This window comes from Primulina huaijiensis, chromosome 6 (assembly GCF_012295235.1).
Source record: "Primulina huaijiensis isolate GDHJ02 chromosome 6, ASM1229523v2, whole genome shotgun sequence".
Taxonomy (NCBI): Eukaryota; Viridiplantae; Streptophyta; class Magnoliopsida; order Lamiales; family Gesneriaceae; genus Primulina; species Primulina huaijiensis.
In genome coordinates, this window is record NC_133311.1 from 10,149,594 (window position 1) to 10,163,726 (window position 14,133).

Sequence of the window (14,133 nt, forward strand, 5' to 3'; positions counted from 1 at the left end):
TATATATATTTATCTCGCTTCCTCTGTATTAGGCATCGAGCTCAATGGTTTAGTTAGGTTTTGTCTCTTCCACTTGTATAGGCACACACTCAAAAGTGATAATAGATATGATGGCCTTCTCCACTTGATAAATTTTGAATTATGGTCACACGAAGCTCAAAAGATAATACGATAGTCTATCCAATGTGGAATTGGATGTTTTTGAGAGACATATTTAAATTCTTGTTATCCCAAAGAAAGATGGTTAATATTTTATGAGTTGTAGAAGCTTGAACATAAAAACCATCAATAGTTGAAATTTTGATACTCAGACACTGTTATGGTCCCAAACCTATTGAGCCCAGTGAGTCCAAGATTATCAAGCCCATTACCTGAAGAGTCAGAGAAGATCCGGCCCAAGATTGTTAACGTATATGTTAGGAGAGAGGGAAGGGAACACGTGAGAAGCAAGTATAAAAGGAGAGGGGAGGTTTGGTAGTAAGGTATTCAGTAATATACAGTGAGTGAGTCACTAACATTCTGTTAGTGTGAGAGAGAGAGTGATTGTAACAGCATTCTGTCATTTTTCCTTTGCAATATATTATAATTTCTGTTTAAGTGATCGGAATTCATCTCGGAGGCCACAACAATTGGTCCGACCTGCCGGATACGAGGGAGCAACGAAATACAATGGCTAGCACACGATCAGAAGCCAAGATGGAAAGCATGGAGAAGGCATTGATGGGAGTGCAAGACAACATGTCACAAGTGCAAGGTAGGCTGGATAAGATCGATAAAGCTGTGGAGGGATTATTAAGTATGAGAGAAATAATGGAACAAATGATCAAGGCACAAGGAGGAGCAACGGTAATGAGCAATGAGGGGGGAGAACGACCCGGGGTAGGAAACGAGATGCACGGGAAGGACGAAAGCGTTGCACATAAGGTAAGGAAACAGGAATAAGGCGCAGAGGAAGTGAGAATGGCATTGAAAAAAATTGAATTACCTGTTTTTGAAGGAGAAGATCCTTTGGGATGGTTGGGGAAAATGGAGCAGTATTTCGAATTCCACGAAACCCCACGGGATTGCAGGCTCAAGCTAGCTTACATTTGTATGCATGGTACCACTGTGCATTGGTTCCGATGGATGAAAGTAAGAATTCCAAACATGGGTTGGGATAGGTTTGCGGAAGAACTGATCAAACGTTTTAGTGGGATTGATGCCAACCCATTTGAACTAATGGCATCACTGAATCAAGAGCAGCAGTCGGTGGACGCTTACATTGAGCATTTTGAGATGTTGATTGCGTAGCTGGGAGAGGTTCAGGAGGATCAAAGCCTCGGCTATTTCATGAGTGGGCTGAGGGAGGAGATACGGCGGAGGCTGATTGTGCACGCACCCCGAACGGTGGATCGTGCGATGATGTTGGCAAGAGGGCTGGAGAGAGAATTGTATGGGACGACGGTGGATCGAGGAAGAAGTAAATTCGGATTGGGCTTGGGGTATGCGCAGAAACCGGTAACTAATGTGGGCTGGGCCAATCAGGCTCCAGTGCATGATAGGGACCGAAACAAAAATTACCCACAGCCCAATAACAATCTGCGAACACTGAGCCCAGGAGAGCAGAGGGCACGAAACTCGCTTACACCGCAATCTCATGGTGCTGGGCATCGGGGCCAATCGGGAGGAGGGGCTGGAGGGGCGATGAGGATACCAGATCAAAAAAATCGTGATGGCAGAGTGGTATCTCATCAAGAATTCTTACACAGACAAGAGAAGGGATTGTGTTTCAAATGTGGAGAACCCTACCACCCGATGCACTGATGTGCCAACAAGAGCCTGAGAGTGACGATTCTAGCAGAGGAAGAAGGAGAAGATGGCGAGTGGGAGCAAGTCGAGTTAGAGGAAAAAAACGAGGAGGCGAGGAGAGAAGCAGAAGAGGCGGGGGAAACTCACGTGGAATACAACACCCTTGAGTTGCCATTGTACTCTGTCAATGGCATAAACCACCCACAAACATTGAAGATGAAGGCGAGGATGGCTGGAAGGGAGGTAGTAGCAATGGTGGACAGTGGCGCAAGTCACAATTTCATCTCAAAAAAATTAATATCCGAACTGGGGTTCGCAGTTGACAGGAACGTGTTTTTTGGGGTGTGTCTTGGGGACGGATGTCGGGTGTCATGTCAGGGGGTATGCAGAGAGTTGGAGGTAGATATGGGGCAATGCCGAATTCAGATTGAAGGATATTTGTTTGAGTTAGGAGGTATTGACCTCATTTTGGGAGTTTATTGGCTTCGGACGTTGGGGGATGTTGTGTTGAACTGGAAGAAAATGGGGATGCGATTTAGCTGGCTTGATCAAGCAGTTATTTTAAATGGGGACCCGTCCCTTAGCAGATCCATGGTATCCTTCAAAGAGATCGCCGGTGAGTGAGGTTGAATTCTGTGGAGCAGTGTTACTCAAGTGGAGTGGAGAAAAAAGGGGTGGGGCAGGGAAAAGAGAAGGTGAGGATGCAATGGGCAACATTCTGGCCAACTACGAAGAGGTATTCCAAGAACTTTGTGGATTAACTCCTAGTAGGAGCCAAGATCATGTCATAAATATAAAAGAGGGCTCTGGGCCGGTATCGGTGAGACCATATCGGTATGCTCACCATCAGAAGGATGAAATTGAAAAGATGGTGAGGGAAATGCTCACTTCAGGAGTGATACAAGTCAGCAACAGTCCTTACTCGAGCCCAGTTATATAAGTGAAGAAAAAGGATGGGAGTTGGCATTTTTGCATCGATTACCGAGCATTAAATGACATAACCATTGCTGACAAGTATCCTATTCCAGTGGTGGAGGAGTTGTTTGATGAATTACATGGAGCGACATACTTTGCCAATCTGGACCTCAAATCTGGATACCATCAGATTCGAGTCCAAACTGCCGATGTACACAAAACGGGATTCAGAACACATGAAGGCCACTACGAGTTTCTAGTTATGCCCTTTGGGCTAAAAAACGCACCGGCCACGTTCCAAGCTACCATGAATGAGGTATTCCGCCCTTATTTGCGAAAAATTGTATTAGTTTTCTTTGATGATGTCTTAATCTACAGTAAGGGTTGGGAGGAACATGTGCAACATGTGGAAGTGGTGTTACAAGTACTGCAGCAACACCATCTGGTATTGAATAAAAAAAATGCCAGTTTGGAGTAAAACAGGTGGAGTATTTGGGGCATGTCATCACGGCCCAGGGGGGAGAAGTGGACCAGAATAAGGTTGCAAGTGTGATACATTGGCCACAACCACAGAACACCAAAGGGCTGCGGGGGTTTCTGGGGTTAACAGGATATTACCGGAAGTTTATTAAGGACTACGGTAAGATTGCAAGACCACTCACCGAGCAGCTGAAGAAGAACAACTTTGGGTGGGAAGAGAAAGCCCAAAGAGCCTTCGAAAAGCTCAAGCAAGCTATGGTTGATGCCCCAGTATTGCGAATGCCTGATTTTTCTAAAGGGTTCGTGATAGAATGTGATGCTTCGGGAGTAGGAGTAGGAGCAGTGTTGGCCCAGGAGGGCCAGCCGATTGCCTTTTTCAGTAGGGCATTGGCGGATCGAGCATTGTCCAAATCGACATATGAGAGAGAATTAATGGCCTTAGTTTTGGCAGTCCAGCATTGGCGTCACTATTTGCTGGGACGTAAATTTGTGGTGATAACTGATCATAAGCCCTTGAAGAACCTGTTGCAACAGCGTTTAACCACGCCGGACCAACAATATTGGTTGACCAAGTTGTTGGGTTATGAGTTTGAAATAAAGCACCGAGCGGGAGTAGAAAATGGGGCAACGGATGCACTATCAAGAAGGGAAGACGTGGGAGGGCTGAATGCTTTAACAAAAACAGAATGGATGGGAGTAAAAGAGATACAAGAGGCGGTGAACAATGACCCTGAGTTCGAACACATCATAGAAAAGGTGAGAATGGCTCCAGAAAGCAGCAAACATTATTCGTTGATTAATGGGTGTTTGCTCTTCAAAGGCAGATTGGTTGTTCCCCCGGCATCAGCATGGGTCTCCAAGTTGTTGATTGAGTTTCACGCTACTCCTATTGGGGGACACTCAGGATTTTTTCGAATGTATAAAAGGATCGCCAATAATTTTTGTTGGCCAAGGATGAAGAAGGATATCTACAAGTTTGTGGCTGAATGTGGGGTGTGCCAAAAGCAGAAGTATGAAGCTGCAACACTAGCAGGGTTGCTGCAACCATTGGTGATTCCAGAAGCTATCTGGGAAGATTTGGCTATGGATTTTATTACGGGGCTGCCAAAATCGAAGGGTTATGAAGTAATATTAGTAGTGGTTGACAGGTTATCAAAGTACGGACACTTTCTACTCCTTAAACGGCCGTATACTGCCAGTTCTGTGGCAGAAATCTTCACACGCAACGTGGTCAAGTTACATGGGATTCCAAAGACAATTGTCAGTGACAGAGATGCAGTGTTTATGAGTATATTCTGGTCTGAGTTGTTTCGACTACAAGGAACTCAACTCAAGATGAGCACGGCTTATCATCCGGAGACAGATGGACAAAGTGAAGCTTTGAATAAATGTGTGGAAACTTATCTGCGTTGTTTCTGCTCCGAACAACCCAAAAGTTGGTCGCAATGGTTGCACTGGGCATAATATTGGTACAACACTTCATATCAAACTGCTACTCAAATGACTCCATTTGAAGTGGTGTATGGGAGAAAACCTCCTACCTTAACTAAATTTTTACCAGGAGAAACTAAGGTATATGCAGTCTCGCAAGCATTGGAGGACAGAGATGAACTCTTGAGACAGCTCAAATATAACTTGGAGCGGGCTCAACAACGAATGACCAAATACGCCAACAAAAAGCGTAGAGAAGTTCATTTCCAAGAAGGCGATGTGGTGTATCTGAAGTTACTACCGCTCCGCCAAAATTCTGTTTCTACAAGGGAGTTTCAGAAACTGGCAGCAAGGTACTATGGGCCTTATCAGGTGCTGAAGAAAGTAGGACAAGTGGCTTATCGTTTGAAGCTGCCCGAAGGATCCAAGATACATCCGGTCTTTCACGTGTCGTGTCTAAAAAAGTAGTGGGGCGAGATCCTGATGAAATTAAATTGCCTAGTGAAATGGATACTGATTTGTTTCTCACTTTCGAACCTGAAAGGATTTTGGCCGAAAGAACTAAGCGAGTACAAGGGAAGATTGGCCAACAGTTGCTGGTACAATGGAGAGGAAGAACGGTTGAGGAAGCTACGTGGGAAGACAAGGAAAACTTCATAACACAGTTCCCTGGATTTCGCCTTGAGGACAAGGCGAATTTTGATGAGGCAAGGCATGTTATGGGCCCAAACCTATTGAGCCCAGTGAGTCCAAGATTATCAAGCCCATTACCTGAAGAGTCAGAGGAGATCCGGCCCAAGATTGTTAACGTATATGTTAGAAGAGGGAAGGGAACACGTGAGAAGCAAGTATAAAAGGAGAGGGGAGGTTGGGTAGTAAGGTATTCAGTAATATACAGTGAGTGAGTCACTAACATTCTGTTAGTGTGAGAGAGAGAGTGATTGTAACAGCATTCTGTTATTTTTCCTTTGCAATGTATTATAATTTCTGTTTAACTGATCGGAATTCATCTCGGAGGCCACAACAGACACCTAGTAGAAAGAAACAACATATGAAGTTTCATAGTAACCAATGATAAAAGGCTGCATTAGATGCCCCCTGAAAAACCATATTTTGTTGTGTGCAATATCAAACACTAGCCCATGCATTTTTAACATAAGGTGTGATTTACCAAACAATCCCAATATTCATCCAGTGGATTCAGAAATCAACATGAGAAGATAATAAAGTGCTTGTTGTTTCCATACATCGTGTTATTTCTCTATTGCCAGATGCAGTCGGTAAAAGCACCAAAAACCAAGTCAAGGTCATGGTGTTTGCGATATTCACACTTTCTCCTATCTCTCTAGTGCTATCTTTTAACTGAATTCATGACAACTTCAACAAAAATTCTCTTGCTTTCAAAAGACATGAAAATTTCATCAGCTGCACTGTAAATAATTTAAGTTTTTGTCAAATATAAAATAGCTCTTCTAAATTACTTGTGATTTTCGTGGTTTTATGCAGAATGTTCATCACACAGGACAGCCTCTGCCAGGTGACGAACTGGAGGACATTGTAATGACAAGCACAGAGTGCAATCTTTTGAATGTTACTTGCCCATTGACTGGAAAGCCTGTCATTGAACTAAAAGATCCTGTTCGAAGGTGTTCTTTTTCTCTAGCTTTGTGATGAATTAGCTTTCTCCATTTAGGAAACCTTTAGCAGGGAATAAAGACCAGTCATCAGCAGTAACAATGTTTTTTTGGAAAAAAAAAGTGCTTTTATCCAGCTGCATCAGGTTTTTGAAACACTTCTCCAAATGACGTATGACTTTTGTTCACCCTATTTTAATACCTACTTGTTGACAAACAAGAAGTTAAAGTGCCGCTTATGCTTGCCTATTTTTATTTTAAAGATGTGAAAAAAAATGCTGTTTTTGTGTTGGTTATAATGTTGCCGCGCTGGCCCATTAGATTGTTGGTTTATCATCCAGTGGGACCTGAGAACTTAGTCTATAAACACTGAATTACTTCTTTTTAAGAAAAAATACATACCAACTTGTTTGATTTAATTTTTTGCTTTGTCGGCAGCATGGACTGCAAGCACATATATGAAAAGGAGGCTATCCTGCGCCACATAAGGTCCAATGATGCACAGGGTCGATGTCCTGCGACTGGTATTTGGTGCATCATTATTCATAAAGTAAAACTGTGCCGAAAGAGAACTTATCGAGTTTTGTATCGTGCAATGTGATTTCTTGTTTCAGGTTGCCCAAAACCATTGCGGGAGAATAGAGTGTTATGTGACCCACTTCTTCTGATAGAAATTGAAGAATTACGCTCAATGAACGAACAATCTACGAGGGCTGATATGATAGAAGATTTTACTCACCTTGATGATGAAGATTAGCCCGTGGTCGGTATTCCGATTACATTATCTGATCACTAGAGAACATTTAACTGTGTCAATCTAGATTTTAGTCCATTGTAAGCTGTTCCAAGTGCGGAACTCCCATTTTTCGGCTAATGACTGAATTCAAGAATGTGAAACGGTGCTCATATCTTACCCTAACTCGGGGAAAATCGTCATTCGGTGATGTATGATTAAATTAAGAACACAAAAATGTTGATGTGTATGGTGCTCTTATTGTGAGAATTTCTCATGGTATTGCACTCTTCAATAGTACAACAAAACATATATGTCGCGAGCAATAGTGTTTCATGTATAGCAGTAGAAGCTCGGTCTTTGAGTACTGAAAATTTCAATCTATACATATTTATTTAAATTGAAATAAAACCGATTTAGTTCATAAATTATTGGTAATTATCAAATTTTTATATGAATTATTGATAATTGTTTAATACTCATTTGACAAATAATTTTTATCTTAATAAAAATTAAAATATATATATTTATCTATACTTATTTTCACCGTATTGTTAAGATTTTTGTCTCCAAAATCGAATACATATTTTTTCAAAGTTCAAAACAATTATATTATTTTTCTTTTTAAAATTAAAATCTAAAAAAACCTATTTTATAATATTAATCGTATGTTAGGGAAAAATCTATTTTCAACTTAAGATTTATCCTCTAAGACCTAAAACCTTAGTTTGAACTCGTCAATTTTGACAAAGTGATCAAAAATATCCTTGATGTTATAACTGGATCAGAAATTATATCAGAGCCGAAATAAAATTATTTCAAACATGTAATGTTATTATTACTGTGTAATTAAATGCTTGAGGAGGAGATGTTCTAAAAAATTATGGACCCGAACATATGTTCAAGATTAAATATTTACATGATTTATTCTAATACTTTGTAATATTCACAAGAAGATCTAACCAAGGTTAGACATCAGGTGCAAAGAGGAACACATCAGATTACTAAAACAAACTTATGATTCAAAGTAATATGTTCCTATAAATAGTCTCGGATTCCTCTAAACTATCCGGAGATGTTAGAGAGATCCAAAAGACAGTACAGAACTATGACATTCAGCTATATTATCTACCACATAAAATAGATAAAATCCTTGAAACATAAGAAGAAATTCTTGGAATATTAAATAATATTCAAACAAAAATCCTAACTCTAGAACAACAATCAAATCATAGTAAAAGGATTTCGGAATGAAGGCTACCATCATCATTTGGTATTGAATCCTTATTACACAAAAGAGGGAAGGCCAAGGTAATGCCAAAACTTTAACCGACGAAGAACAAATGATCAATATGATTAAAATTTTCTCGAAAAATAAATTAAGTTGGTGACAACTATAGAAAGAATTGGTCTAAAAGATCTTCAAGATCTTACAGAGTCTTGCGAATTTCAAGGTCGTAGATATGAAAATGAATCCAATAGAGAGCGAACCTCTCTAAAATACTTGGTCATCTTTCCATGAACCATCAAGGTTGTGACGAACAGAAAATTTGAGGTCCACGCGAACCACATGCATGTAAGTTATTAAATTTCTTATGTATTGTATTAAATGGTTTTAATGCATGTTTATCTCATTAATTTGGGTTTTAATTCATGATTTATGAATTTACATTATTTTAAATTATAATATGTTTAGTTGATCCACGTTAAAACATTTTCCTTGAGTTTCATGTTTAAGGCGATTATTCGATGCGGGATCGAGGAAAGGAGACCGACGACGATTTTTGCAATTTTAAAAGACAAGAAAGTGTTATTTTAAATGATTTATTTAGTTTCTAGCATTTTTAAAGCCTAATTTGATTATTAAGTGATTTTATGAGTTTTTAAACTTTTAAAGATGTGTCACTTGTGCATTTTATTTTAAATTAGAGGTGTTAGAAAAGTTAGTATTAGATTAGTATTATTTTATTATTAATTATTTACTCATGCATGATTATCCCCTTATTAGGCAATTAATTATTAATTAAGCACAATTTTGTCTCATTATTAATTATTTACCCATGCATGATTATCCCTTAATTAGGCAATTAATTATTTAATTAAGCACATAATTTCTCCCTAATTACTAAACTCACGCACACACCCATTTTTACACACACCACACACGTACACACATTAAAACACTCTTGCACCCTTCATCTTCTTCATTTCATTTCAATTATTTGAGAACAAAAAAATAGATAGCTAGGGTTCTTTGTTCTTCCTCTAGCAGCCGCCCCTCCTTCTGAAAAAAATTCCAGCACTCATTCATGGTTTTTAGCAGCAGAAAATCGTGTCTCTAGTCGTCGGATCGCTTCCCTCATCGCACCGCTTCGGTATTCGATGTTTCGTGAGTTTAAAATCAAAAGGCATGTATAATCTTTTCTTTTTCGCATCGATCTTGTCATAGTAATTATTTTGATGTGTAGTGTTTGGAAAACATGTGTATGTTATACAAAAGTTTGAGCAAAAATGGGTGGATCGCTTTTGAAACGATTTTTGGATCTCAAAACACAAATTTGCTGTCATTTTAAATACTGCGACTTTTTGGTCGATTTTCCGGAAAAACGTTCAACATATAAAACGTAGTACTTTTTGATATCTTCGATTTGACAGAAAATTCATAAATTTTGAATAAGAAATGAGTGAGTTATGATTGTTTTTGTGGGACTGCTCAAACTGCACTTTTCTGAAAATGCGTTCTTAATGTGTTCTTGAAGTTTTGGTTGCAGGCTTCGTTGGGATCTCCTGAATCCTTGCTGCTGTTGTTAGAGCAGCATGTCCAGAATATTCCAACGAAGCCCTCGATGTTTTTAAGTATAGTCGACGTGCAAAAAGAAAATATTTTATGTTTTTGAGGTATGCTAAATGTCTTGTGACCAAATTATGAACGGGTTTGGAAGTCGGTGAACGTGGACGAGGACCTCTCCACCTCGGTAAAGCATGATCGGGTTTAGATCAGAATTTGAAAGCGGTAAAGCATGACCAGGGACCAATCCACCCGTTAAAGCATGAACGGGGATCTCATATATGTGACAGTGGATTTTCCCTGCCAGCCCAGTACTGTGGTTTAGTCTGATCAGGCACAATTATGTATGGTCACTTGCTTTGAAACATATCTCTACGCAAGTGGCCCCCTGAACTTCACTGAACTGAACTGAACTGACCGATAACTGACAATCGGGTGAAATAATGTACGTCTGATCAGACTAATGCCACAGTATATTAGGTGGGATCGGTAAGTAGCCACCGGGATGAACTGAACTGAACCGGTAAGTCACCACCGGGTGAAGTAATAATAACAGCGAAGTGGCCCCAAGCAATATCACATAAATCTCAAAATGAATATTTTACATTTTTGCACGTAATATAATTAAATACAAAAATTAAATATCCTGTATAAATTTTACCATAAGGGTTGGAATGTTCCCAGGCTCGCTGCGACCTAATTATATCATGAAAAATATGCAAATGATTTACTTGACCAAACTTTGTAATTGAATCAAAAAACGAGACAATTACGCCCACTGACTTGGTATTTAATCATGACTCAGAGCCAACCCGAACCAACACCGAACCAACGTTTAGTCATGATTAAAATACTCTTAAAAATGATGAAATAATGCTCCTAAATTTACAGTACTCGAAATTTAGTGAATGGAGGCCAAAAACGTGAAACGCTCTTTCGAGAGTCACTTTGGTACATTGCATCGTAAATTCTCGTACGACCTTGAAAATGATTCGAATCACAAACAGCCAAAAACATGACCTTCCCAACTCGATGAGGTACTGTCCAGTCCATGGCCATAGGCTAAAAGCCAACCAAGAACCCGAAATGCACCTCTGAACCGCAGCACAACTTGCTGTACAGAAATTACAGCAGCTGTGTAAGCGTTTCCTTGCGTCGTTTGCAAGGCTAATGGCCATTGGGGCTCGAACCACCAACCATAACCTCTTACCAATGTCCTAAGGAATGGTTTGAACCATGGCTAAGGGCCCTAGGTCAGCCACAATCCAACCCACACCCGAAACCAACCGAAAAGTCCACTCGAGAGGCACCCTTGCGTGCATGGGGTATATTGCTTCCTTTGCTGTCCCGTGTCATTCCAGTGGCCATTTGATTGACCATGGCACGATCTAGACATCAAGAGGTATGGTATGAACCATGGCTATGGACCCGGGGCCAACCAAGATTCACACCACACAACAAAAAAATCGAACTACACTTGCTGTAAAATGAAGGGCCGAAGGGGAGGGGCAGTTCTTGTTTCTTTTGATTTAAAAACCGATTCCACCATGGACCAAGCCTCAAAAGGGTGACTTGGTCACGTCTTAGACATGATAGGAAAGTGTTCCAACCATGGCTATAGGCCCCTAGGGCAGCCAAGATCAAGAACTTTCTACCTTGACAGCAACCATAAAAATCGAGACTCAAAGGGACACATTTAGGGTGTTGCTGTCACATGCGAGTTTCCAGCGTGTGTGGGACTGAACGAATGGACCAACATGGTCCTAACATGTCTAGATGCAGTCTTGGGAGCCTAGGGTCGAGCCAACACCTGAAACATCAGAAACAAGCCAAACCCGTGAGATGCACAAGTGAAGAGCCGAAATTCTGCACATTTTTTTTTCGAAAATTCTTGACATGGTTTCGGTTTTAATGATTCATGCACACATGATGGTTTGTAAAAATTGTAAATACGACTTGATTGAAGAGCAAGGGATGGTATATGCATGCCAGGAAATTTTCGTTTGAAAAGAAAACAAACGAGGCGACGACACGGCGCGGCGGAGACGGAGTGTTCTTATTTTGTTTCTAGTTTTTCTCTCTTATTTCCTCTCTAGCTTCTCATGATTTTTCTCTCTAATTTGCTCTGAATTTCGGTGATATGGTGAGGGAGAGAAGTCTAGGAATTAAATGGGAGGTTGCAAGATAAAAAGGAAGAGGATCATCTTGCTATCTTTTGAGTTGAGAGATAAGGGAAGTTGCTATGATATCAAGGGATTTGAGAGATATTTTGAGGGGTGCATTGGCCGATTTCCTAGTCTAGGAGCAAGGGAAAATTAGCTTAATTAATAATTATTGGGGGAATTAAAAAGGTGAGGGATTTATCTCCCAAAAATATGGATAAGGAGAGAATCAAGTGAAGGGTGGCCAAATATTTTTAAATTAAATAGGGAGAGGGCAGAAATTTTAATCAGAACATGGTAGAAAAATTGCTTAATTAATTTATTTGTTAGTGATTTAAAAGTTGAGAGAATATCTTCCTAGAAATGATTAGGGAAGGATAATTATAAATGAGTTGTCAAATATTTTGAGTCTAGCAAGGATGATGGCCGATTCTTATGTATCAAATGAGGGTAGATAAGTGCTTAATTAATAATTTGATAGTGAATTAAAAAGGTGGGGGAGATATCTACCTAGAAAAAGTTATGGTAAGATAATTAGAAGATAAATTGTCCAACTACTGAAATCTTTTAAAATTAGAGGAGGGGCCGATTTTATTAAGTAAAAATAGAGTAGGAAAATTGTTTAAATATTAATTATTGATGATTAAATGTGATAGAATTATCTCCCAAAAAAATGGATAAGAAAAGATATTAAATAATCGGATTGATAACTATTCTTAAATTAAATAGAGAGGGGGCCGAAAATCTTAAGTAAAATAAAGAAAAATATTTCTTAATTATTGAATTTTAAATATCTAGTGTTTTATCTACCAATTAAATATTTTAGAAAATTAAGAAATCAATTATTGAACTTTATTTACTACTTATCTTAACTTATTTAGATAATTCCTTAAACCTTCTTTTACATTAAATCAACTTTTTATTTATCTTAAATAAATTCTAGGAATATTTTCTTAATATTAAAATTTATCTCTTTACTCCAACTCGAGTCCGACCTCACTTATTTAACTGAAAAAGCTAATAATTAAACTACTGCATTAAAATAATTAAATTTAAATAAAAGAAATTTAATACTCATGCAATGAAAATCATTTTAATTTAAATACTAGGAATTATGCATGACTTATACGTAGTCTAATTTACGGGTTCTACATGTAAGCCTTACTTTAAATATGCATGTGGTTTTATTACGTATTATTTGTTATATTCAGTTTATACGTGTTGAGTCTTTAGAGTCACTAGTCTTGATCGATGCAGGTGAGGACGAGTTTGAAGAGACGAGGGATGGGGACCAATGAGCCGACTTGGACTGTGCAGGAGGCTAAACCGGAGGATCGCCCATGTTTTAAGATTTTTATGCACGTTTCAAATACTCTGGATTTTTAAGGGGATTGCTTACGATGTTTATCGATTACTTCAGCAAACTTTATTTATCATCTTTTTTTCGCAAATATTTTGGAGGAACAATATATTTTATCGAAATTTGAAGGATGATTACTCATTTAAGAAACTTTTTATTTTTCTGCAAATTTTAAAGTATGTTCAAAAATTACGGTACGTTACAGTTGGTATCAGAGCGGTGTTCTTGTAAAGGGTTATGCCTACTGCCAGTTGCGAGAAGCTCACGATCTATAAGTTTTAAAGTTTTAAAATCTTTTAAATAGTAAGCATCAAGTCATAATTTCAGCATGTGCATGTTTTAATGCTATCACCTGTATGTTTACATGACATACGTTTTAGAGTACATGTTTACCCGTCGTTATGATTTGAGATTGGTTCTTTAAAGTTTTTATGCATGTTACGACATGAAATGCGAAATTATATGACTTTCATGCACGCTGGCTTTGTGGTATTGGACATGCTTGAGAATTCGAATATTGGGCGTTATGAATTGTTATTAATGATTTAAGTATATCGATTTTGGTTAGTAAGTACTGATGTTCTACTCCTTGAGTCTTAAGTTAATTATGAAAATTTTGAATTCTTTCGGGACGTAGATTTTTAAAATACTGATGATTCGTGGTTACTAGTTGAGTTAACTTTTAAAAATTTCGTATAAGGAATAATGATTCGAAATCTGCGACGACCTTTAGCAGTATAAAAAAAATTGTGTAATTTGGGACTTTAAGTATTGATAGAAATGTAAGATTGGTTATAAGAATTGATTTTTGGATTTACTAAGCTTAAGATTATTGAACTTAT

General features: G+C 38.6%; 1 protein-coding gene and 1 long non-coding RNA gene across 2 annotated transcripts in view; both read left to right on the top strand.

Annotated features, from left to right (window-relative positions):
• The window catches only part of LOC140978228 (E3 SUMO-protein ligase MMS21), an 8,504-nt gene extending 1,253 nt beyond the window's left edge, over positions 1-7,251 (top strand). The window contains exons 5-7 of the mRNA XM_073443096.1: positions 6,121-6,260; positions 6,687-6,772; positions 6,863-7,251. Coding sequence (XP_073299197.1) covers positions 6,121-6,260; positions 6,687-6,772; positions 6,863-7,005 — 369 coding nt within the window. The 3' untranslated portion in view covers positions 7,006-7,251. The remainder of the gene's footprint in view (positions 1-6,120; positions 6,261-6,686; positions 6,773-6,862) is intronic.
• Positions 221-5,821, top strand: LOC140978229 (uncharacterized). The gene is made up of 2 exons (XR_012175537.1): positions 221-322; positions 5,653-5,821. It is a non-coding gene; the product is annotated as an uncharacterized lncRNA (long non-coding RNA).
• Positions 7,252-14,133: the final 6,882 nt, after the last annotated feature.